At 39.7% G+C, this 27,339-nt stretch overlaps 1 protein-coding gene across 1 annotated transcript in view; it reads right to left on the reverse strand.

Moving 5' to 3' along the window:
• The window catches only part of Invadolysin (leishmanolysin-like peptidase, invadolysin), a 550,229-nt gene that overhangs the window by 53,291 nt on the left and 469,599 nt on the right, over positions 1-27,339 (reverse strand). Inside the window, exons 6-9 of the mRNA XM_068229813.1 lie at positions 24,656-24,834; positions 18,600-18,800; positions 11,648-11,873; positions 8,231-8,418 (exon numbers count right to left, since the gene is read on the reverse strand). Of these exons, the coding sequence (XP_068085914.1) occupies positions 8,231-8,418; positions 11,648-11,873; positions 18,600-18,800; positions 24,656-24,834 (794 nt within the window). The remainder of the gene's footprint in view (positions 1-8,230; positions 8,419-11,647; positions 11,874-18,599; positions 18,801-24,655; positions 24,835-27,339) is intronic.

The following is a 27,339-nucleotide window of genomic DNA, read 5'->3' on the forward strand; positions in this document are numbered from 1 at the left end:
CGATGGTTAAACCTGTTACTGCGCTTTTGGCACAAGCAAAGCCACTGGTATCTTCCCAGAAGATGACTTTGTGAAATCATACGTAACCATGCGCCCATTCACATGAACCTCTGTCTGGCACCTCATAAACAACTCCAAATCATCAGACACCCTAGGAACATAATTAAATTATTTTAATTCACGATTGCTTGATAATTTTCCACATGAATTATCAGAAGGTCCTACAAGTCCATCAAGTCTTGTGGATCAGGCATTGCATGAAAAGCCAAGCCCATTTTCTACAGCTGAGATTCAATCGTATTAGGGAAGAAGGCGGACAATCACGAACACCCCAGAAATGAGAAAAGACAGCTTAATGCAGGGAAGGAAAAGTGAGAGTGATTCAGAAGATGAAGAATGTGGTGACATGGTGGCTGATATTTTGAGAGATTTAAATGATTTGAAGGAACAGTTGTCTCCCACAAGTCCAACCCCTCGTCGACACCGTGGGAGATGGGCAACATCATTAAGTAGAGAATAACCCATGGGAGTGAAGTACAGTGGGGACCGCATGTGCCGCAAGACCGCTACGGTAGCTGTGAAGGCCCTACAGGAATCCTGAAAAAGATGGCGGCTAATGGGGCTCTGGTGAAGTCATGACAGTCCTAGCAAGTCGGTGATGGATATTAACTCGCTTCCCAGGAAAGAAGGAACGATAAGCCAGAATGATAAGGAAATAATTAAGCTAGAGAGACAAGCAGAAATGTTTCTGGAAAGTGTCAGGAGCCTGGTTTGGAGCAAGGATGTCCCTCAGAGAAGCAAAAGTGAGATATAAAGGACGTACTATGTACCTATTCTGATGTAGACAGCAGAAACTTGCGTAAGGAGGCAGAGAGCTGTGACTAGGATACAGGCAAGTGAAACTAAATTTCTGAGAAGCAGGATATGAGCGACAAGAATGGATAAGGTGAGAAACGAGAAGGTTAGAGATATAGTAAAAGAAGAGCCATTACAGAACACGATAGAGGCATCTACACTTATATGGTGTGGGCACATGAAGAGAATGACAGAGTAAAGGACACCCAGGAGGATGCACGAAATGGAGAAAATACGGAAACGATCAAGAGGAAGACCACGAAACGGGTGGCTTAAAGGAGTGTAAGAGTATGTACAGAGAAGAGGACAGGGCTGAGCTAGAGCGACGAGGGAGAAGTGGTGGAAACACAAGAGGAGATGGAGAGGCTTACGTTCCAAGCAGACCTGGCCAATAGCTGGAAACTGTGTATGATGATGATGAAGCAACAGTTGGTTAATTTGTGTTGATTTACTTAATCAAAAAGGAAGATAATCCTGATTATTTTGTCACACTGCAGTTTCTGAAAAGTATCAGGGAAAAGTCCAGCTCCATGGCTAAATGGTTAGCATGCTGGCTTTTGGTCACAATGTCCCGGGTTCGATTCCCGGCAGGGTTGGGAATTTTAACCATAATTGGTTAATTTCGCTGGCACGGGGGCTGGGTGTATGTGTCCTCTTCATCATCATTTCATCCTCATCACGACGCGCAGGTCACCTATGGGAGTCAAATCAAAAGACCTGCATCTGGCGAGCCAAACTTGTCCTCGGACACTCCCGGCGCTAAAAGCCATACGCCATTTCATTTCATCAGGGAAAAAAATTCATTTATGAGGAGAAGGGAATTTTTAATATCAGTCAATCTGATAAAGTAATACAATTTGTCACATCATAAAGATAGAATGAGCAGCTTGTTTTTTTAAGTTTATTTACTGCTGAAAAAATTTAGTATCAAGTGAAAGTACATGACTAAAATAAATTATGAATTTATAGTTTTATGCTTCAAGTTTCACAGCTTTGCCAATAACCTTTGATGTTAGGCCCCTTTAAATAACAAACATCATCATCAACTTTCACAGCTATTTAGTAGCTAATTATTTTTTAATTACTTTAATCAGTCATATACATTAAATGTAATAAATAGAGTCAGCTTTTCTGCTTCTTCCGCTCTTAAAACTTCTTCATCCTCTTGGACCTGCCTGCCCTTTGGTTATCAGTAATGGTGTACTTCCTTCATTCAAATGTTATGAGTTTGAATCGCAAGTGTTTATTCCTTAGAATTCTCTTCTCCTCTCTGCCTTCAATTTGGGGCATTGATAAATTTAATTCTTCTAAATCATTCATAATCTCTTTGAACCAAGTGTTCTTTGTTTTGTTTTTCCAGAAGTAACTAAATAACTGCTTCACTAGTTTGGTTTCTGCCATGCAGAATACATGACAAGAAAAGACAATTCTCCTTTTCCGTATTGAATTTATTATTGATTCGCTTTCACGATATACCACTTCATTAGATAATAATTTTCATTGGCCATCAACTTGGTGTTTCTTATTGATGATTATCCTGATGATTCTTCCATCTACTTTCTGCAATTGTTGATTTAGTCTTCAACTCTAAGAGTGTTTCACTAGCATAAGTTGCTTCGAGTTTTACAAGTGTGTTGTAATGTGGAAATTTAGCATTCATGGAGAGAGGTATTTTTAATAAGTTGGCCAGGTGATTCGCTGTGCTGTTTTCAGTTTACATGTTCTGGTGTCGATCTATAATTTCCCCAAGATATTTGAACTTATTCAGATGCACTATCTCCTCTTCTATTCAACATTGCACTAGAGGAGATTATCAGGAAATTAACTCTTGTACCAGCTGGCATCCTATTCGGGAGACAACATAAAGTCCTTGCATATGTGGATTATACTGTTCTTATTGGCCGCAATGAATTAGAAATTGGGCAGTTATTTGTGGAACTAGAGGAAATGGCAGCAAAAATTAGCTTACAGGTAAATGATAAGACACATTACATGGTTGTACAGAGACCAAATCATGAGGAAGTTGACAGATCGCCTTTGAAGATTGGGAAATATATATTAAAACTAGCAAGATACCCGTGCTTCGCTACGGTATTATACTGAAATTTATAATTGAATACTAATTGTTTTAGATATATAATCCGCCGAAATTCGCGAGCTGACTCGTTTTCTGCGAGAATCCGCCAAAATTCGCGATCTGACTCGTTTTCTAATAGATTACGGTATGTTTCCTCACATTTTTCAATCTTTCTTTCCAGCAATCGATTTCGTACTTCCCGGGCTAGGTCCAGATATTCCACCCCGTCAGTTGGGTCCCTAAATCTTTGCCATCTTTTCCTATAAGCGTTTTTAATATGGATCAAATCCTTCAGGAGATCCGGCGTGGTGTCGTCTTAGGTGCCTTGGCGGTACTGAACCCGCGGCCGGACTGCATTCTTAGTCATTACCCGTCCAGGACCATTTTCCAGGGGGGTCCGCACATTTGACAACGGTCCAGAACATTATTATTATTATTATTATTATTATTATTATTATTATTATTATTATTAAAAAATGTTCTGAACCCCACAGCAAGCTGCAAGATCGCTACTTGGCGGTAAATTACATCTGCTGCCAGTGTCATTGTTACAATGTGACCAGCACCATCGTCGCGCGTAGGCAAGTGTGCGGGATTTCTGGCGATACCAATGACATACTTCCGTCCATTGTTGACCTTATTATAGAGGTGAACAATTTGACGGTCCATCTCATTCCTATCGTTTATTTCAAATGTGTTTAAATTTTTATTTACATGCCAGGAGGATCTACTGTAATCTAAGAACGTTCTCCGAAGGAAAAGATGGCTGTTGAAAACCAGCCCAGGAAAGATTAAAAATGATCGGTTTATGATCAGAATAAGTACATCGAAACTATATAGCCTGTTTCCAGTCATTCGACAGGGTCAGGAATGGAATGAATAAAGCCCCATCTAGCAGCGATAATAGGAATTGTGCCGGCTGCCGAAGCACACCTCTGGGGCAATGATCGTTGAATGACAAATGAAATGAAATATTGGACAGTGTTGCTGGAATGAATGATGAGAGAGAAAATCGAAGTATCCGGAGAAAAACCTGTCCCGCCTCCGTTTTGTCCAGCACGAATGTCACATGGAGTGACCGGGATTTGAACCACGGAACCCAGCTGCGAGAGGCCGGCGCGCTGCCGCCTGAGCAACGGAGGCTCCTTAAGTACATTATGAACAGTAAAATCAATTGACCTCACCTCCTTTTACACCCCACCGCCGTTAAGTTTATTTACACCCTCCCCCCCCACCAAAAAAAATAGAAGACGTGTTTCTTTACGTTTAAAAGATATTCCAAACACCAATGTTCACATCTGTTACATTCAGTTTTGAGATATAAGTATCCCCATAAAAATAATTCACTTTATTTTCACTTCCTTTCACACTCCCCTCCCCCCACCCCGTAAGTGAATTTTCCGGCAAAATATACTTGTTTCCTTAATAGTAAAGGATCTTCTAAATAGTAATTATCACGACTCTAACTTCTTCACTTTTTGATTTATGTGTCTTCATGAAAGGAATTCAACTCCTTTTCACTCCCGCCCCCCAAACGCGTTTTTCTTTGTTTAAGGAGATTCAAATACCAATTTTCACGTCCGTAACAACTTTAGTTTCTATTAGATGTATGTATTCTCATACAATTAATTCAATTAATTTTTCAATTCTTTCACCCCCCCCCCCCCACCCCCCTTCATTGGATTTTCCGAGAATACGTGTTTCTTTACTTTTAAAGCAGATTCCAAAGCAGATTTCACGTCTGTAATATCTTCATTTTTGAGATATCAGTAGCCTAATTAAAAGAATTCAACACCATTTTCAGTCACTTTTACCCCCCCCCCCCCCCCCTTCCACCCAAGTGGTATTTCCGAAAGCTGAAAATACACGTTTCTTTATTTTTAATAGAGATAAAAATACCATTTTTCACTTCTGTAACATGTTAAGTTTTTGAGATATACTGTAGAAATTCGCTTTTTAAAATTTCACCCCTTTTTATTTCCCCTTACGTGGAGTTTCCGAAAACAAATCACCTATCTTTCTTTACATTTACAGGAGATTCCAAATACCCACTTTTTACGTCTATAACATTTTATGTTTCTCAGATATTCTGTAGATATAGTCTTTCAAAAAATTCACCCCAGTTTGTCACTCCTGTTTAACCCCCATTAATTGGATTTTCCAAAATCAAAAAATTCCTGTTTCTTTATTTTTAAAGTAAATCCCAAATACCAATTTTCAGGTCTGTAATATCTTCAGGTTCTGAAATATAAGTAGCCTCATTAAAGGCATTCAACCGCTTTTTCACCCTTTTCCACCCTTCCAATTGGGATTTTTCCGAAAACAAAAAAATACGTGTTTCTTTATTTTTAAAGGAGATTCTAAATGCCAATTTTTACATCTTTAAACTTTAAAAGTTTTGAGATATAGATAGACTCATTTTAAAAATTCACCCCCTTTTCACACCCCCCATTAATTGGATTTTCCAAAAACAAAAAATATGTATTTCTTTATTTTTAAAGGAGATCCTAAACACCAATTTTCAGGTCTGTAATATCTTCAGTTTCTGAGATATAAGTATCCTCATGAAAGTCATTCAACCACGTATTCACCCCTTTTCACCCCTCCTATTGGGATTTTCCGAAAACAAAAAATACGTGTTTCTTTGTTTTTAATGAAGATTCTAAGTACCAATTTTTACATCTGTAAACTTTAAGAGTTTTGAGATATAGATACACCCATTTTAAAAATTCACCCCCTTTTCACCCTCCCATTAATTGGATTTCCCCCAAACAAAAAAATACGTGTTTATTTTTAAAAGAGATCAAAAGTACCAATTTTCATGTCTGTAATATCTTCAGTTTCTGAGATATAAGTACCGGTATCCCGATTAAAGGCATTCAACCCCTTTTTCACCCTTTTGTGCCCCTCCTATTGGGATTGTCTCAAAACAAAAAAATACGTGTTTCCTTATTTTTAAAGAAGATTCTAAATACCAATTTTCACATCTGTAAACTTTTAAAGTTTTGAGATATAGACACACTCATATTAAAATTTCACCCCCCTTTTCACCCCCTTAGCGACGGAATATCCAAAAATCCTCTCTTAGCGAGCACCTACATCTTAATATGAATATATCTCCAAAATTTCATTTCTTTATGTCCAGTAGTTTTGGCTCGGCGATGATGAATCAGTCAGTCAGTCAGTCAGTCAGTCAGGACAAGCTACTTTATATATATAGAAGAGTAGAGGAGTTTAAATTCTTTGGTGTATTAATCGATGAGCAAAACCGAAGGCAACAGGAACACCAAGCTAGAATTAAGAATGCAAATAAGGCATTTTACTCCATGAGCCCTATATTAGGCTCCAAGTTTTTAACAAGGAATGCAAAAATGATTTTCTACAATACAATCATTCGACCAGTACTCCTGTATGGTTCCAAGACATGGAGTATAACCAAGAAAGAGCAGCAGCAGTTGCAAGTCATTAAGAATAAAGTTTATAGAAAAATATTTGGCCTATGGTTTGATCCTATCTCTCAAAGCTGGCAGAAAAGATCTAATTATGAGATTTACACCCTCTCTCAACAACAGACTTTAATGGGTGTGATAAAATACAACAGACTGCACTGAGTTGGACATGTACCGAGGATGCAGGATAACAGAGCACCAATAGATATATCCAAGGGATCTCTTAATGGGAAAAGATCTTCAGGAAGACACCGAAGCACCTGGAAGAAGGAGATCAACAAGGTATGTCGGACTCTCCACATTGATAATTGGGAAGAACAGGCTCAAGATCAAAAAGGATGGAAAAGGATTGAGAGATCGACACGGGAACTTCACATCCTTCAGAAGCCTATGGAGTGAGTGAGTGAGTGAGTGAGTATTTGAACTTATTCACTATCTTAATTTGTTTGCCATTGTCAAGGTGAATGGCTGGCGTTTCAGTTCTGAAGGTCAGCATCATTTCAGTCTTTTCAAACGAGATTTGCAGTCAGATTTTCGCAGCAATTTTCTCAAGTTTTCTAATTTGAAATTTATCTTCTTCCACACTACTTGTCTGCGAATGCTAGGCAATTAAGTATAATAATTCTACCTATCTTGATGTTTGAATGACATTTCTTTACCCATTCTTGCATGCTACAGTTGATAATGGTGACAGCCCATCTCCCTGTCAAAGACCAGTGTGGATGGATATATTATTATATTATTGTGAAGAAATATTATATTTTCACTCTATTCCTCTGAATTTCTGATTGGGCAACCAATGTTCAAAGTTGAACAATTGTTATCAAAAAAGGTTTTTTTATTAAATTAATGTAAAATGTGTTGTCCAATATAATCAGTGACATACAATTTAAAGAAAAAGCCTCTTAACCTTGCATAGTGTATAATTAAATATGGAAAATAATAAACATGCAATACTTTTATATCTTCAAACATTTTTGTAATTAAAAAAGTCTTCCATATGAAATGACCAGATGTTCTCAAACATTACCGTGTTTGGCATCATGGGAAGGAGATTTTCAAATAGCATTGAACTTTATCATAACAACTTCTCTCAAGTTTTGTCTTCACAAATTAAAATCTCATGGAATCACAAAACGTGCACATAGACTGGTACGGTTTGTGCATCCTTTGGCTACATAATTAGCCATCTGTGTCAGTAAGTAAGCAATCAGTCAGACAAATTTAACTGTAAGTCAGAGTTGTGCCATGTGACATTGCAACAAAAACCCAGTGGAAATGTCCCTCGACCGTATTAATCAGTACACTGGAGAAATAGAAAAACTGAAAGCAAAAGTGAAGGTAATTGGGGAAGAATACACAAGAAGGAAGCAGAGGATGAAAAGTGTTGGAAGTGAAGATAAATTGTGCTGATGCAGACAAATACTGAGGAAATGGACTGTTAGTATCAGCTCTCGGTAAATGAGAACATGATTAAACCAAACAACTTAAAAGATGAAAACTGATGTGGACAAATACCAGAGTCTGGTTCTATGGCTAAATGCTTAGCGTGCTGGCCTTTGTTCACAGGGGTCCCGGTTTCGATTTCCGGCAGTGTATGTAATTTTAACAATCATTGGTTAATTTTGCTGTCACGGGGATGGCTGTATGTGTTGTCTTCATCATCATTTCATCCGCATCACGACACGCAGGTCACCTATGGGTGTCAAATCAAAAGACCTGTACCTGGCGAGCCAAACATGTCCTCGGACACTCCCGAAGCTAAAAGCCATACGCCATTTCATTTCATTTACCCGTAACAGACTCTGTTCGGTCCCAAATGAAGGCTTGAGGTATGAAGAGAACTAACCTTGCCATCCTCGTGTCCATCCATTCCTTGCAGCTCTTCATGGCGAAATCACAGCCAAAATGATGTCCCCAAGCCAGAGATTGGGCCATGCTGAAGTTAGCCTTGTACCAGCCGGTATCCTCCATTAGCGCCAGCGTGATCCGAGAGTAGACAGGGTTCTGCGTGTGGGTACCGGTCATCGCCTCGTTCTGAAACACATCATCACCCTAAAGTACCATCCCCAACTCCCTGTTTCCTACCAACACACTTAACAGGTTCTTTACTGCCTAACACAAATTTGTTTATTATCTCTCTATATAAAAATGAAATGACATCTGTCTGAAGTCTAGATGACAGAGCAGAATTTCATGAATTTTTTCAGAAACATTCTCAGAGAAAAATCTCGCATAACTAAATTTTATTTCAAAACATTCACCTGAAAATATATTATTTGGAAAAATTAAAAACAAAAATCACATAATCATCATCATCATCTTTTCTGTCCATCTTCTGTCACTGTCATTCAGTTCTCTCCTCTTGCCTCTATGCTGTTCTTTACTGGTCTTCCTCTAGGTCTCCTTCCCTTCTGCTCCATTTGGCACCCTCTCCTCTCCCAATCTCTTAAAATGTCCATACCACTATTCCTAATTTACCATTTACCATTTCCCGAATTTTCTCTCATTTCTTACTCTGCCCATTCTCGTTAAACCTACTCAACACCTTTGAAACTTCATTTCTGCTGCTTGTACGTCGCACCGAAGACAGATAGTCTTATGGCGATGATGGGACAGGAAAGACCTAGGAGTGGGAAGGAAGCGGCCTGGCCTTAATTAAGGTACAGCCCCAACATTTGCCTGGTGTGAAAATGGGAAACCACGGAAAACCACCTTCAGGGCTGCTGACAGTGGGGTTTGAACCTGTTATCTCCCGAATGCAAGCTCACAGCTACTCGCCCGGTTATTCTACATTTACCCCTCTCTTTCATCACCCACATTTCTGATCCATATGACAAAATCAGCACAAAATAAATAACATAATAGCTTAAAATGTGATATCTCCTCTTTCTCGCTTAATCACACTAAAATTACAGGACGAAACAACTTAAAAGTTCAGTGTGAATGTATCTCAGATGATGATCATAAAAGTAGAATAGAAGATGTGGAAATGAAGTTTCAAAAGTGTGGAGTAGGTTTAATGAGAGAGTTCGGGAAATGGTAAATGAGGTACCCCTACAGGCTGCAGTGGTATGGACATGTTAAGAGAATGGGGGAGAAGAGGCGATACCAAGAAAGATGTTAGAAATGATGATCATAATCATCATAATCGTCATCATTTGCCCGGGTCTGTTGTTGACTCTTGGGCAAAGATTTACGACCACACGCCAACCCCTCCAAGGGACTCGTGCTGGAGAACAGACGTTACGCCATCCCAAGAGACCTCCTCTGTTGGCGCTCTCACCGCCCAACAATCGGCATAGTCTCTTAGCACTTACAACTCCCTGCCCGCCACGATTTTCTTCTTTGTTGGGTCACAGATACAGTAAGCTAGTACCTTCTGTTGACGATAATTTGAAGCCCTGTACTGCTACAATCTCTTTGAACTCAGGCTTTGTGGAGGGTTCTTTGAAGATCGTGCAAGTCTTAGTAACATGGCATTGTTTGAGGAGCATAGGAATTAGCGAGACGTTTAGACGAAAGTGATAAAGATTTGAGCGATGGGGGGAACAATAAAATATCTAATTCCCTTCATGGGAATTTAGAATTTTCCATTCAGAACAATAAGTGGTAATGAAGTTATTCCGGAATTAGATTGTGTTAGTGAATTCATAGATGAAAACCCTGATAACGAGAAAATTATACAAAATGGCATTGCTGGTACCTCTCCTGATGGATGGAAGGATTACTGTGACACGGAATCCCATTCACAGATACATCTACTTATAAGCCACACCACGGGACTAAACCTAAGAGTAAACTCTGTTATTTTCAGTTATTCATGACTGACGGGTTATTGATGGAAATTGTGCGGCAAACTAACTGGTATGTCAATGTAAACATTCAGAAGGTTATTCCCCTAAATTGTCTAAATCAGTGGTACCTGTACCACCAGGCAAATAATTGGGCTATCGTTACGCAATGAAAATGCTAAGAACAGTTCCTCGGCCTTTGCTGACCGTTCTGTTTTGGGCTGCGACGATACCGTATTATTGGAGAACAGGTCGGTTTAGCTGCTTGTCTGTCGTCCCGGCGAGCGTGGTTTGACTCCTCGTGTTGCTGGGGTGGGATTTTCAGTTGAAAATCTCGTGGTATCAGGAAATCCCCGGCCACAACTCTTTTCTGCCTCAGTGCATGCAGGGACCCTGAGCTATGGTTGATGATGATGGTTAATATTATTTGGCATCCAGCAACAAGCGTTTGTTATTTCTGGTATAATCACAATATACTCGTACTTCAGGGGTACGAAGGTAAATAAATTGGATTTTAGGGTTATGCAAACCTGGTTGTTCACTTTCCACAGAGGAGAAGGAACGACTGCAGTGATCAAGAAGTGAAGAGAATGTGACGTGAGGCAGTAATGCATGAACGAGGAAGCCTGGAGTGTTATGAGAAGTTCCACACAAAGCACAATTACCAATGAAAATATGACTCTCTGAGATAATTTCAGGGTTAAACATGCTGGCCATATGTTTGTGCAGTCACTTATCGCTCTGTAAATGGAGCTGGAGTACGATAGCAGCACCAAGTGTAATATTGCCGTTTCTTCACTACATGGAAAAGCGTAGAATCGTGGATATGTTTCTGGGCTTAGAAGATGAGAGAGCGAGTACAGGTGGTGGTGGTGGTGGTGATTGTTGTTTTAAGACGAAGTACAACTGAGCAACCATCCTCTATATAACACTAACTGGAGAGAAAATGGAAGTATCGGCCAGAGAAAGTCAAGGGGCATGAAAATGAAACACTCCCTAGGCCTCGCAACCTAATATCGTTGGGGTTGGAAAAAAACAAGAAGTGACCAAGAGAAGTTGGATAGGACAGATGACAGTGAGGAACCTGACACAAGTGGAAGCATTGCCAGGACTGAGCCAACCCGCGCTCCCAAGTTAAGAGACCTGGGGCCCCTTTTAGGTGCTATTTAAGAAGGGTTACGAGTGAGTTGACTCTCCTCTACGATGTGAAGAGATACGGACTCTTGTGCCTCTCAGTGTCCAGTCTCCAAACTTCTGTCTGCTACTGGCTCATTTAGTTTCACATCTCTTTAGACTAAATTATTAAAATCAAGAGTATAAACCTCTACTCCACTTACCTTTCATGACCCATTACATTATTCTCGTCATCCCACCACAACGGATGGTTTAAACGAACACCTAACTTACCCTTCCTTTCTTAATTCTGAGCACCTGTCCCCATTGTTTCTACCTGGAATCATTCTCCACCTCACCTCAAACACCCTCTTCTCCCAGTGTGTGAGCTCGGTGCCTTCCTCTCCTTGGTCCTCAAGCTCGGCGCCCTCCAGCTCGGAGCAGTTGAAGTGGCGTCGCACTTCCTCCACCACACGCGGAGTCACCATCATGTGCACCTCGCGCTGCATGCGGCCGCCGTGCACCAACCAGTCGTCTCGCACCACCGTCCTGATCACCCTGTCGCTCCACTGGCGAGTCTGCAACCTATCACAAGAACTAAAACACTCCTCTCTGATGCATCTACACTATAATTACACAATACACCAGCAAGACTGGGGACAAGAGAAGCCACTTCAGTTCTTCGAACAATTGTATGAAGTACTTAGGAGCTGAACACAAGCACTGCCTTTATAGACTTCAAGAAGGCATTGACAATGCAAAATGAGGAAAGCTGTTCAAAACTTGAAAATGAATGGCTTAGACTGGATTCATTCTCCAGCTGTACCAAGCACAATCTACAGCTATTCAAGCACCAGGTGGGCAAAATACAACTGACTCAGAAAATATTTAGAATTGGACTGAAGCAGGATTGACCCTTGTTAATGAACATCACAGAAGATGCTGGAAATGGCCTCATTTGTAAAAATGAAAAGCTGAGGATCCAAAAGTCCTGACTCCACTCCACCAGAATGAGTGGCCCAGACGTTTGAAGTGCTGGCATTCTGACCCCTACTCGGCAGGTTCAATCCTGGCTCAGTCCGGTGGTATTTGAAGGTGCTCAAATACGACAGCCTCGTGTCTGCAGATTTACTGGCACGTAAAAGAACTACTGCAGGACTAAATTCTGGCACCTTGACATCTCCAAAAACTGTAAAAGTAGTTATTGGGACGTAAAGCCATTAACATAGTCACTTCAGTCAGAATCAGAAACCACCAGCACAACTCAACAAGCTAAGGTTCCTCTGGATGCTTTAACGCATCCACGACAGTAAATTTGTAAGGATTACAGATGCAGGTCCTTTTTGATCATGTTCTGGCACAATGATCTCTTAATTCCCACTTGCACAGATAAACGTCATTGAGATTTCGTACCAGGCTTTCCTTCAATTGAGCAATGTTTTCTTGTGGTGTTCAAACTCTTTTCAGATAGTTATGGTTTTTATTTGCTGCAGAGCCTGTTTTGTGCCATTTTGCCACTCAATTTTGTATTGCAGACTTTGCTGGAGGTTTTGCTAAAACACTTCCAGGCTTAAACTTTCGCACAAATTGTTCCGCACAGGTTTTCCACAAATCGTATTCGCGTAACACTCGACAGTGAACACGCGCTGTTTTATTGTGAGCACCATTCAACTGGTCACTGCTCCTCTCTCTCACTCACACAGCGACGTACTCGGGAGATGCGCTCGCGCAGAAATGTGACAGCAAACTATTGGTGCATCGAAATCACGGTTTCCAGCATTTCCTGTGATGGGCACTTCATTAATAAGGGTCAGTTTGGCATCAGTCTTATAAATATTTTCCAGACCAGTTTCAGTCTGCCTGCCCTGTCGGACAAGGTTGCTCACAGTCACCCTGCCCTCTTAAGAGCCCACAAAGATCCAATGCATTCATTTTATAGTGGAAAACTCACGAAGGATCTGGCTAAAATGCTAGAAGTGATGTGCGCACACGTTCTGACTTGCAGATCAATATCAGTACGAAGAAAACAAAAGTGTTAGTAGTCAGCAAACTAATTCATACACATATCAAACATGCAAACAAGAAGACTGAACAGGTCATGAAATTCCCCAATGGGCAATGGGAAGCAATATTTGTTGCCATCTAAAGCTGCCTTCCGGCAGCTAACTTTCATTACATGTTATAAACCTCATCTTAGGTCCGTATTGAAAACTTAACAGTTCAACAATAATAAAGGTGTTTTAATTTGTTCCACCTATTCAATACTTATATTTTCACTTATAGTGGTTACATAATTAGATTCTTAGTTACATGGGACATGCTTCGCCCTCAATTAAGGGCATCTTCAGCCTAAACACAATCATCAAAAATACAACTAAATTAAAAGTGGAAGTTAAAAGTTTAGTCAGTTATTAAAATTCGGAACATAAAAATGTGAAAAGTGATAAAATATAAAAATGCTAATGGAAAACTTCTTATGAACTGTTTTAATTGTGAATTTTAATAGAAGTTGTTTTAGTCTCTGACAAGATTATAATTTAATCATAAGACAGTTTTCCATTAGCATTTTTATATTTTATCACTTTTCACATTTTTATGTTCCGAATTTTAATAACTGACTAAACTTTTAACTTTCACTTTTAATTTAGTTGTATTTATGATGATTGTGTTTAGGCTGAAGATGCCCTTAAATGAGGGCGAAACATGTCCCATGTAACTAAGAATCTAATTATGTAACCACTATAAGTGAAAATATAAGTATTGAATAGGTGGAACAAATTAAAACACCTTTATTATTGTTGAACAGCTACCTTTCATACGAGACACTCACTAAAGATTGTTTTTATTCCGTTAACCGACATTCAATTATTTGTAACATCGAGAAATATATATATATATATATATATATTTTACTCAAGACAAGCGGATCACTAGTGCAAACATAAAAAACTTTTAAAAGTTGCAATTGTTAAAGATCCAAAACAAAAACTATGCATGAGACGAAGACTGCATATTGTTCATTAATTTTAAGTATTTTAAATCATTATTATGTACAGTTAATTTGTACTGAAGATGGCCCAATGAGAGTTGAAAGGTGTATAGAAGTAAATTTCAAGTGCAAAACACTTGTTGTACTGAACAGGAAGATAACTTGAGCGGTAAACAAACCATATTTATCCTCTCCTCAGAACGGATTGTAGTCCATCAAATAAGCAAGGTTTTAAGGAATGCAAGAGCTCTACCCTCTACAGCACTTCAGAGTGTTTGGTCGGGAGGCATATTTTCCATTAGAGTATTCTGGATCGAGCACAGAGTTGCCATTTCAGCATCAGCCAGTGGTACCGAATCTTCGATGATTGTGATTGGTTCCTCTCCAATAGGAGCCAGGTGCCTTGTTGAAACCACAGTCTCTAGACCAACAGAATATCAGATATGAGCATAATAGCTATTTCCATCTTCGTCAGCCAAATCTGGACTGACAATCAAATCATCGGAGGAGCACAGCCTTGGGTAGCCAAATGTGCGCTCATGCGGGGTGGCAACTGTGGTTGTATAGAGTCGAGCGCTGCCTGAAGAACAGATTCCCGAAGTGCATTTGCCAAGCCTATTTCTTTCAGAGAGAGTTGAATTGTTCTACCGACCCGTTATCTTGAGTAGTGCAACTGGTACCTAATGAAATGAGAAAGGTTTTCATGTCCAGATAAATGATGAGCCATGTTTATGTAGGATGGGACTCAGGACAAGCTGAAGAACTGCATCAGACAAGAGATTACAGTTGAAGCTTATATGTCATGGAATAAAATAGGGAGCTGGAAGTACTTGTCCATCACTGTGAGGATGTACAGATTTCTCATGTTGGATGCCAGTGGTCTCTTAAAGTCCAGGTTTAACTATTTGAAAGGTATTGTGGCCTTAATGCTTGAAGTGAGGCCTTACTTCAGCACACGTCTGATATCTTATATAAAAAGTGAAGATTTTGATATATGAATCTAATGACTCATTTGTGTAATGCCAACGTGTCAAAAAGATCGACAGTAGCTTCTCATTGTCTGTCTTGCGACGGATTGGACAAACTCTCAGAAAGACATTAGCAGTCTAGTCTGGTCTGTATGCGGATAGTTGTAAACACCAGTGCATAATCATCCTAATTTTTTATTTTTCCAGAATGCTTACAATTAAATAAGAAGTCCTGGAGCGCTGATCTCTAGCGAGTCAGAAATGCTGGTTCATAAAAGAATGTCACCATTTACATACAAATTCAACAATGACACAGGCCTCCTTTTCTACAGATGAATGATGGCTCTCTGAAGCCAAGACGGTTGTTTTGAGAGTATACTCGAGTTATAGTAGAATCTAATGCATTGGTCTCGACCGTGAAAGATGTGCCATTGTCTATACTGCCAAGAGTAGCATTTCAACAGCTGAAGAGCTCCACCTAACAAAGGAAGTGAAAACTGACTCAGAGATAGAATTTTTGCCAAGAATTTGTGTATGAAATTAGGATAATGAGAGGATAGAGCAAGACCTCTTTTAAGAGAACAGGATCGATGGGGGTAGGGAAATATTGACCAGGATAAGGTCATACAGTCCTAGTATGCACTACAATCCAAAAGGCTGATAGACCTTGCATAAAACTTCCTCCTCCCTGTATTGAGACAGCAGCTTTTGTAAGTTTGTTGAGGTCTGCATCTGCATCCTTCTATGAACTGAGATGTTATCCAGGTAAGCACAGGCACCCTTCAGAGGTGGGGGTGACGATTATTTAAGAGGAAGTACAAATGAGGAACCTCCTCTATTAACACTAATCAGAGGGAAAAAAATGGAGGGGTCTGACATTTAGAAAAATGAAGATAGTGGCCACAGAAAAACAAGAGCCACGAAGGGTGTGAAAAATTAATGACTCCCTAGGTTTCAGAACCGAACAGCGTCGGGGTCTGGAAAAGAACAAGAGTTGACCAAGGGAGGTCGAATGGGATAGATGGAAGTGAGGAGCCTGACACAAGTAAGTGGAAGCAATGCGTGGATTCAGCTGAGGGCCCCAAGCTCGCCAACTCATGCTCCCAAGTTAAGAACCCCTGGGTCTCCTTTTAGTTGCCTCTTACAATAGGCAGGAGATGCCACCCCCACCACTGTTATCTGTATGTTTGGAAAGTGTCAGCTGCCATGAGTACAGTGGGAGGTTCACCCTACACACTAGGAGCGCAAGTTGTTGTAAAAAAAAAAAGTTACTGTACGTTGCACCGACACAGATAGGTCTTAAGGTTGATGATGGGACAGAAAGGGGCTAGGAGTGGGAAGGAAGTGGCCGTGGCCTTAATTAAGATACAGCCTCAGCATTTGCCTGATCTGAAAATGGGAAACCATGGAAAACCAGGGCTGCCGACAGTGGGGTTCGAACCCACTATCTCCCGAATACTGGATACTGGAGAAGAATAAAACTTTGATTTCCACCTATTCAATACATTAAAAGTAATTATAAAATTAGGATCTCATCCTTATTTTATTGCTAAATTATTAAAAACCTAGAACATGTTTTGTTCAAATTCTTAACAAAGTTAAAACCAGTAACATTATTCTAGAACTTACACTTATTGTTTACTGTTAACAAACTTAACCATAATAAAGTATTAAAATTCTCTTAAATATAAAGCTTTATATATTACGTTGTATCTTAAAAACATTATAACTATATGTTGTGTTTGAAACTTTAAACTTTGTTCTAATATTTGAAATACAATGTCACTAGTTAGTCTCATGTATAAATACATTTACAATCTGTTAAAATTGTTGAATGTCTTAAAATTATTTGATGGAATACACATTAAAATCATTTTGTTGCTATTGGCGTGAGCTTTTCCACACGTTGTACCTTATGGAAATGAAATCTTAGTGCACTCTCAAAACAGCTGAGTTTAGGCATGACTAATATTGCCCTACACTGGTAAAGTCTACAAGCAATTCGTGAATTTGAAAAATTGGACGTTAAATATTTAAAGTACGACAAATTTATAACCTATAATCTACAGTTTGCTTCAGTTTGTCATTTAACAGACGAAATGAATATTACTGGCAGCCGTACAGTGCATGTGTGTACTCATAGTTACCATAAACAGTTGTCAAGTAGAACTCAGAGTGGTAGAAATAAGCCTGTTACAGGTTTCATTTACAGTATATATTTGTGCATTTTTAAACACAGTTAGGACAATAATAACTCTGTAATAGAATTAAAAAGAAATAATTATAAACACATTGCAAATAGTTACATAATATTAGTGAAACAGTAATGTCTGAGTCTAATCCCTTGTGCGAGCTGGAAGATGGTGTTCATGTAGTGTACAAATCCTCAAACCAAGGGAATTAACATCCCCAGCCCAACTGGGAATAAGTGAGAGTGCGTAAACGATCTGGAGCTCCAGGAAATAACTAATACAACTGCAGTAAAAACTTGTTTATCGACGCTTGTTGATACGGATAAGATTTGTAGACATTTTTGTTATTTAGCGTTCACATTAGATAAAAATTTTTAACTATGATAGCAAGGACATATCTATAAGTATGCCAAATATTTGCTTTTCAGATTGATTCAATCTACAGATCCAGAAGAAACTGTAGCAGCATGCACATCTCTAGCAGATATTGAGAAAGAAGATGATGTAGACGAGGGAGCAATCACACCACAACGGTGGACGATACATGCAGATTCTGCGCACCAGCTGACAAACATCATGGTGTACTTGGATCATCAGCCCAACACCACTCCACCTTAACTATTACTGATAAAGCATTTGTGTGACCATGCTTCATTCAAATCCAACGTGTTTGAAACAGAAGACAGTGGACCAATTCTTTGTGAAAAATAGATGTGATTTTATGTGATCAAGATTTTTATATTTTTTAATGTCTTATAACAAAATTCTGTACATCATATTGTTTACAAGACATAGTTTTTATAATCATAAATGGTAAGTCTGCTTATTTAAGAACTTTGTTTTGCTTATTAGCCATATAACCTGGATTTTCTTTAGTCGGTTGGTCCGGATAAATGAGGTTTTACTGTACATAAAGATAAAACAAATTAAATCTACAGACATTCCTAACCTATTCAATAAACAAATATTTCAGCGTGGAAATACTTTGAGATGTACTGTCCAAGATGACCTGTTGATTGTGTTGTCTGTGGTCAAGTGTTCTGAGTGCGCTATTCTGATGAAAGTGATAATAGGAAAGCTGTTGATATTTTTATGCTGGACTGAAGTCAAAAGCGAAATACTCAAGAAAATTTGTCATTGTTCTACAGAAAACTGTACTCACTTCTCGTTGAGGTTGGGCTTCCCCGTCTCGCCGCGCTGGGTCAGCGGGTTGCCATTCTGGTCTCGGTAGAAGGCATACAGGCTGACGGAGAAGCCCAGCGCGTGCAGTATCTCGTGCTTTACCGTGGACAAGAGGATCTCGAGCTCCTGTGGCTTGGTGCTGATGCTCTGAGGACACAGGTTGGCGTGTCCTGCTATGGGCCTGAAACAACACACCTCTCTTTATGGTCTAGTCCAGGGTATACCAGAAACTTAAAAAAAGATGAGGTCTGATTTCTGCTGAAAATGTTAACAAAGGAGCCGGGAATTGGTCAGAGGAGCGCAGGAAAGAATTCAGCAAGAAAATGAAGGAATACTGGGCCAACAGGAAGGCTCAAGAGGCCACTAAGAACACAATCCAGTATGCTAAAAGGGGCAGACGAAGACAAAAACACAGCTAGAACACAAGCACCGTGGTCCACAGATGGCCTAAACGCAAAGAGAGAGAAATAAACTTAATTTTATATTTTAGTCTATATGATTTTTCTTTCCCTAAATCTTGCTTCCCTCTTTTAATATCCATTTTAGTTCTTTTGTTTCCTTCTAGATTTTATATCTCACAAGATCATCTTTCAACACTTTACAAAAGCACATGTACATGTCAATTTGTCCCCACATGCTACTGCTCATCAACTTTTGCTCAATGGAAAAATAAGGGGTTATATGAATAGTGTTAAAATAGAATACCAGATAGAGAAGGAGTCTAGCTTCCTCACTAATAACATCACCCTAGAGGAACAAGAGAAAGACATACAGAAATTCAAAAATGGCAAGGCTATAGGTCTGGATGATATGAGAGTGGAACAAGTAAAATATTTTGGTTCCAGAGCAAGGAAGTGGGTTGTTGATTTCCTAACCAAATTGCCTGCAGAGTGAACAGGTACCTAAGGTGTGGAGGAAGTTTCGAGTGAGAGCTCTTTTCATCCATTAGATCCTAACAGCTACAGGCAAATATAATTATTTTGTCACCTACATAAACCGAGAGGATCCTACTTGAATGCCTCACGTCTAGCGTAGATCAACATCTTATTCCAGAACAGGCAGGCTTAGATCTGGAAGGAACTGCACATCACAGGTGCTCAATTTAACTCAGCACATAGAGGATGGGTTTGAAAGACGTAAAACCACAGGAGTGGTATTCGTGGACCTTACAGCAGCGTACGGCACAGTGCATCATAGAACTTTGCTCACCAAGCTCTTCAACTTCACCAGAGATTATAGTTCCCCAAGGCAGTGTCCTCTTGCCAATCCTCTTTGACATCTACACGAATGACCAGCCAAGGCCTTCCTATACAAGAGCCTTCATTTATGCCTATAACCTGGCTTTAGCGGTCCAGTGCAGCTCTCAAACACACTTTCAGTGTATTATCAGAAGAACTGGCTAATGCAAAACCCTGCTAAGACCCAGGTGTGTGCATGTCATCTTCAAAATGGAGAAGCTACTAGGCAGCTGGCCGTGACGTGGGAGCATTGTTTTACACCAAGGTACCTGGGTGTCACAAGTCCGTATATCAACTTTTCTAATATCAGGAGGACAACACCTCGAATTAATTACATGAAAGAAAAACAGTAACTACAAGCATCAGAATTTAAAAAACACGCTCTCCTAGAACACTATTGTGCATTTTCAGGATATCCACAAGCGATAGTTGTTACATGACTTGGGACAAACAAATAAAACCAAATTCACCAATAAACAAGGGAAAAGGAAGCACACTTGCTTTAAATCAGTCCCAACACAATGTCGTGAAAATGAATAAACAATCAACTGAGCCCAAAGAAGTCAGGCGGATTAAATTAAAACACAAAAGTTATTAAGTGAATGAAAAAAACAGTTTCAGAAAAAAATATTGAAACTTTTAATAAAAATAATCAAATTGATTTAAGTTGACATGTCAGTCCTCCAAGATAATAATCAATTAAATGTTATTTAAAAATACTTTACATAAATTGGCATATAGCCAATTAATCAATTAAGATAAAATGAACTTTAAAATCATCATTACAATTCAAAGAGTCCATTGAATTAGATTATAGATTAAAGTAAGTAGTTGAGCAGAAAACAGTCTCTATGTGACTCCTTCCAATGTATTTAATAAGTTAAGATGGATAATAATATGCCATCAAGAATAAGTCACACAACGAACATGCATATCTAATGCAAAACCAGAATAAATAGATTTTTAAAGGGACAAACAAGTAAATTAATACTCCAGAAACAAATATATTTTTAAAGGATCACTTAAATCAAAACCCAATAGCACATAACAGATTCGGTCAACCACCAAATCAAACGAAAATCCATAACCATGGAACTGTCAAAAATTGACTCAATTGCCGAACGTGAAATATCAACCTCAAAACAAAGGATACACCCCCATTGACTGTTTACGAATCACAGCCGTAGCAACAAGATCACATGATCAAGGAAAAGAATACGGCTGGCCATATAATGAGCCGAGTTAGCCGCAATTCATTCATTTAGTTTTTGGTGGTATTGAAGGAGTTAAATATAATTTTAAAAGAGAATTAAGTAAGCTAAACCACCATTGAATCAAAGTAAAAGAAATTGACATCCAAAGCTAATACAATTAATAAATAACATACAATATATCGTCCAACCAAATTTGAAACATGTTACTGAAAACCAATGATTATTTATTTAGTAATAATAAGGAAAGCCTGCAAATTTCATTTCTAATAATAATTTTACATTTTAAAAGATTTAAGCGATTTTGAACACATTTGCTATTTTCTGCCTACTGCAATTTCTTGATCACCAAGGTAATATAGATTCCTACAATTACAATTTTGAAATTTTTAGCACACATCACTTCATCACAGCAGTTTGATATAAATAATATGTAGACCTTACTTGATTTCAGTCCGGGGACCAAGGGAAGACTGACGATGTTACTTACAGATTCTCAACTATAACAAAAAAAGAAAATAATCCTAACAAATTCACGGCCTATAGCTCGATGGTGATTTAATCACTCCGGATCACAATCCAACACCATCTCCCTTCTTTTTATATCAAAAGTCAACTGAAGTCCGCCTCTGTGGTGTAGTGGTTAGTGTGATTAGCTGCTACCCCTGGAGGCCTGGGTTTGATTCCCGGCTCTGCCACGAAATTTGAAAAGTGGTACGAGGGCTGGAAGGAAAGTGGTACGAAGGCTGGAAGGGGTCCAATCAGCCTTGGGAGCTCAAATGAGTAGAGGTGGGTTCGATTCCCACCTCAGCCATCCTGGAAGTGGTTTTCCGTCATCTCCCACTTCTCCTCCAGGCAAATGCCGGGATGGTACCTAACTTAAGGCCACGGCCGCTTCCTTGTCTATCCTTTCCAATCTTCCCACCCCCCACCAAGGACCCTGTTCAGCATAGCAGGTGAGGCCGCCTGGGCGAGGTACTGGTCATCTTCCCCAGTTGTATCCCCTGACCCAATGTCTCACGCTCCAGGACACTGGCCTTGAAGCGGTATACCTCGCTGAGCCCGAGGGAAAAACCAACCTTGGAGGGTAAGCAGATTAAGAAAGAAAGAAAGTCAATTGAAATTCGCAGCTGCAGCAGACGCATGATGCTTCTTACTCCGAAAGTTCAAAAAACAGTCTAATCTCAGTTCATTGTCATAGACAGTTGAAATCAACGAGTGACTGCACTCAAAGTAGTGCGACCAACCATTAGGTAGAGCCAGAGTACGGTAAGTGGAGAAACTCCACCAGAGACAAATTTCAATCAATGCTTGACAGGCAAACACATCATCTCCAAAACATGTTATACAAGAAACATTGTGTTAACTCTGGACAGAAAGTCTCAGCCCGAAACAGCATCTTCTGGAAACTTGGCTCAATTAAATGGGGTTTATTAAATTGTGTTAAGAACCTCAGCTCTTGCTCCCAGTTTCTCTACAGCTGAGTATGCATGTTCTGTGTGGTTCAGGTCAGCCCATACAAAGCGGGTGGATACAGCCTTTAATGAAACATGCAGAATAGTTAGTGGGTGTCTGAAACCAACTCCCATTGACAAACTTAGCTGCTCGGCTGATATTTCTCCTCCAGACATTCGCCAAGAAGTGTTTGCAAGGCAAGAGAGGTCGAAGATGGATCTCACAAACACCCACCTGTTATTTGGACATCAACCTCCACCCAGAACACTAAGTCCAGGAAAAGTTTCCTCAATGTCTCCAAGGGTCTGGATAAACCAATAAGAACAGCAAGAATTTCTGAATCTCCACTCCCTGGTCATCATTTGCAATGGACAACCTGGAAGGCACTGAATCAATTGAGGATTGGAGTAGGTAAATCCAAGGATAACCTAAAAAAATGGGGTTATTTGAAAGATCAGTCAGACTTCTTCGCTTGCGAGGAGCAACAAACTACCCGTACCTTTATGACTGTTAGTCCTGCCCTGTTCATTGTACACTTCAAGACTTGACTCAAGCTGCTGAAGAGAATTGCTGTTGCCCACTTCAGGGTAGACTTTGTGTGACATATGGTGTACTTTGTTTTGTTTGAATATAAGACCTTATTTATATTTTAAGTTTTTTCAACACACTGACACAAAATAAATAAAATCTCACAAGATGACCTGATGTTAGTTCGTTTTCTACACTACTGTCTGACTGGCATTACATTTGTAAACTCGAACGGTCTAGATGTTTTCTTACAAAGTGGAACAACAAATCCAATGAATTAGATTTTCAAAATATCAATATTTTACCTGAAACAAATTTTAAGGGAGAGAGAAACCTTTATTTCATCTAATCATTATTGTCAGATTCATCCTGACTTCTTCATACCACACTGAGCGACTCTCTCATCTACTGATCAGTTTAAGATAAAATAGAAGTTTCTGCAATTGGAATTGTGAATAAATTGAATGTATTGACTAGGTGGAACAACTATCCTAGTTTCTTCAACTTTTATCAGAAAATATTAACAAGTCTGAATAAGTAAAGCAGATATGAGTCGTCATCATTATGAGCTATTCTCCCGATTACTGCTCTTTGGTTGTCACTGTTGAGGCCAGATTTTTGGATCCAAAGACAGCAACAGCTGAGAAAGCAGTGAAGTTTCTCCTTATTTGAGTGTAACATGTGTATTTGAAGAATAAATGTAGAAACAGTCTTCATGTTGCCCGACCTCAGACATCTGCCCAGATATGTCTAATATCAAAACGCCAGGTTCATCCATATTAATAATCTTGACCATAATGGCCGGTATTGGGTCTGCCTAGTCAATCCAATGTGTTACATTTTTTTTATATTTACCTTTCACATTTACATTATATCTAGTACCCAGTACATGTTTCGAGAATATGCACATTTTCTTCTTCAGCTAGTTAAAATTTGTGTATACAATAAGAGCTAGTGAAAATGGGGGTCCCCTTTAAGAACTCTAAAACTATGACAAGTAACATGTTAAAAATTGATGGATGGTGGCATGGAATTAAATTCCATCATAAAACACAGTAGGATGATGTCTATATGAATATGTCAGTGCTCAACAATTTTTTCATATAGACATCATCCTACTGTGTTTTATGATGGAAGTTAATTCCATGCCACCATCCATCAATTTTTAATATGTTACTTGTCATAGTTTTAGAGTTCTTAAAGGGGGCCCCCGTTTTTACTAGCTCTTATTGTATACACAAATTTTAATTTAACTAGCTGAAGAAGAGAATGTGCATATTCTAGAAACATGTACTGGGTACTAGATATAATATAAATGTGAAAGGTAAATATAAAAACATTTAACACATTGTACTGACTAGGTGGATCATCCATACTGAGGTTCATCCATCTCAATGGTTCTAAAATATTTGAACAGTTAACAGTCTAAATGACAAATTTTTAACTTCAATTTTATATTAAGTAGATGTTTAACAGAAATATTATACTCAAACTTATTGTTCTATTTAATAGCTTTTCTTTCCAATATCTTTATAAAATTTATAACAAAATATGTATAAGAATCTAATTTAGCATATATGACGTCAGTAAAGAAGGCAACTGACCTGTCCAAGGCAGCCTCCTGCTGGCAGTGCGCGGCGTACGCCACAGTCATCCCCTTGTGGCAGCGAGCTGTCTCCATGGCTGACACGTAGAACACGAAATCCGCCCCCGCTATTCCTGGTCCGGGCGCAGGGCCGATCACCGAGCAGTTCTGGCCGGTAGCATTGCATGTGCGGCAAGTCTGCAACACACACCTTAAGATGAAGTACAACACTAATCAGAGAAGAAAAGAAACGGGTGCGACACTTCGAAAAATGAAGGTATTGGTGAAAGAGAGACAAGAAAATGAAAGGCTCCCTAGGGCTCAAGTGCTCTTAATACCGTCGGGGTCGGTAAAGAACAAGGATAGGATAGATGAAAGTGAGGCACAATCAAGTGGAAGTAATGCCAGGACTCAGATATGGTCGCCAACCCAAGACACCCACAGGGGGAGTAGCCATCTCGTTCGGGGTTGTTTATTGTTCAACACATATTCATGCACGTTTTGAGGAGCTCTTGCTACAACATACCGAATAGAGAATGAGTTGATGACGAGGCGAACACTCTAGGCAAGGTTATTTTAAAGGAAGAAGCACTTTTAAAGATACATTGTTACTGATGCTATTAGTGGAATGTAACATTTCATGATACGGGGTAAGGGATGCGATGAGATAAGATTTTAAGGCATATTTTTACAGCCGGATGCCAACCTCACTTAACGAAATAATACGGAATGGAAGAAAGCTGCTGTGGCTTATGAATAGGAACTTGCCTGATAGTGAAAAAGGCAAACAGCAGAAAACCATTCTCAGAACAGCTGACGTTGAAGTTTGAGACCACTCACCTCACCAAATACAGAGCTTGGCTCCATAGCTACAGTTATGCGCGGATATCTTCTTCCTAATCTGTTTACCCTCCAGGGTTGGTTTTTCCCTCGGACTCAGCGAGGGATCCCACCTCTATTGCCTCAAGGGCAGTGTGAGACTTTGCGTCAGGGGATACAACTGGGGAGAATAACTAGTACTTCGGGCAGGCGGCCTCACCTGCTATGCTGAACAGAGGCCTTGTGGGGGGATGGGAAGATTGCAAGGGATAGACAAGGAAGAGGGAAGGAGGCGTTCGTGGCCTTTAGGTACCATCCTGGCATTTGCCTGGAGGAGAAGTGGGAACCACTGAAAACCACTTCGAGGATGGCTGAGGTGGGAATCGAGCCCACCTCTACTCAGTTGACCTCCCGAGGCTGAGTGGACCCCGTTCCAGCCCTCGTACCACTTTTCGAATTTCGTGGCAGACCCGGGAATCGAACCCGTGCTCCGGGGGTGGCAGCTAATCATACTAATCACTACACCACAGAGGCGGCCGTGCGCGGATATTGCAACTATTTAACTACTCGTATGTTACATTCAAGGTATTGAAACGGACAGACAGACCTGTTAACATAATACAATAGGCCTGATACCTGGCACAGTGACACGTTTATGACTACCGACAGATAGAGCAAGGAAGGAACAAAGGTTCCGAAAGAAAATCGCTCAAATTGTGGGCCAAAGCAAGTTCTTTATATATCACTATTCTCCCATTCCAATGTCAAGGGTCACCTCACAACAAGCAAAAATAATTGCATGAAAAGAATAAAAGGTTGAGATTTCTAGAGTGTACCGAGTGAAAAATCAATAAACATCATTATTTAGAAATTATCAGCAAAATTACCCGCACTGCCATAGAGTTTGTATCCGTGCAGGGCTCTGTCCATAGCCATCACATGCACGGCTTTCCGCTGAACCGGTATCATCAAGATCATGGGGTACACGAAAGGAACCTCCACGAAGATTGCAATTATGGCAAAAAGAGATTTAAATAGCAATCGGGTGTACCCTGGGCAACGTCAGACATCATTACGAAATGTGCTGACGGCTGATCCTTTCACACCAGAAACATCATCTTCACGGTCCTTTTCAGGACCACAGTTAACAATTATTTCTATTAACATTGAAGGTATATCTTCAACAAAAGAGGAACTGTTACAAAATCTATGCAGTCAACACAATTTCCACATACTGTGCATACAGGAGACACACAGAAGTAGTGAAATGCGTAGACCAAAAATTAATGGAATGCGTCTAGCTGTTGAACGGCCACACCAAAAGTACGGAAGTGCCATATTTGTCCGACCTGATATTCAGCTTCAGTCCACAGCCTTCACGGAAGAAAATGATATTGAAGTCCTCACTATAGAAGTAGGTAACTGCACCATCTCCTCTCTGTATAAGCCACCTGGAGTTGAATTTACTGTTAGTAATCCTTCCAATTTTCAGAATCAACACACAAAAATAGTAATTGGAGATTTCAAATGCCATAGTAATGTGTGGGGTTATGAATACGAAGATGAGAGTGGTATAGCAGTGCAAGAATGGGCAGAAGCAAATTACCTAACTCTCATTCATGATGCTAAACTACCAGCTTCATTTAACAGTGGCAGATGGAGACGAGGATATAAGCCTGATCTGATTTTCAGCAGTAATAATATTAGCCAACAATGTGTAAAGTATGTCTGCAACCCAATACCTAACACGCAGCATAGACCAATAATGTGCCAGATTTATGCAGCAGTCAGACCACAGAGTGTTCCATTCCGAAGGAGGTATAACTTCAAAAAGGCAAACTGGTCAGAGTTTGCAGAGATGTTAGATGCTGAAGTGTCCATCAT

The sequence above is a fragment of the Anabrus simplex genome, chromosome 12 (genome assembly GCF_040414725.1).
Source record: "Anabrus simplex isolate iqAnaSimp1 chromosome 12, ASM4041472v1, whole genome shotgun sequence".
Classification (NCBI taxonomy): Eukaryota; Metazoa; Arthropoda; class Insecta; order Orthoptera; family Tettigoniidae; genus Anabrus; species Anabrus simplex.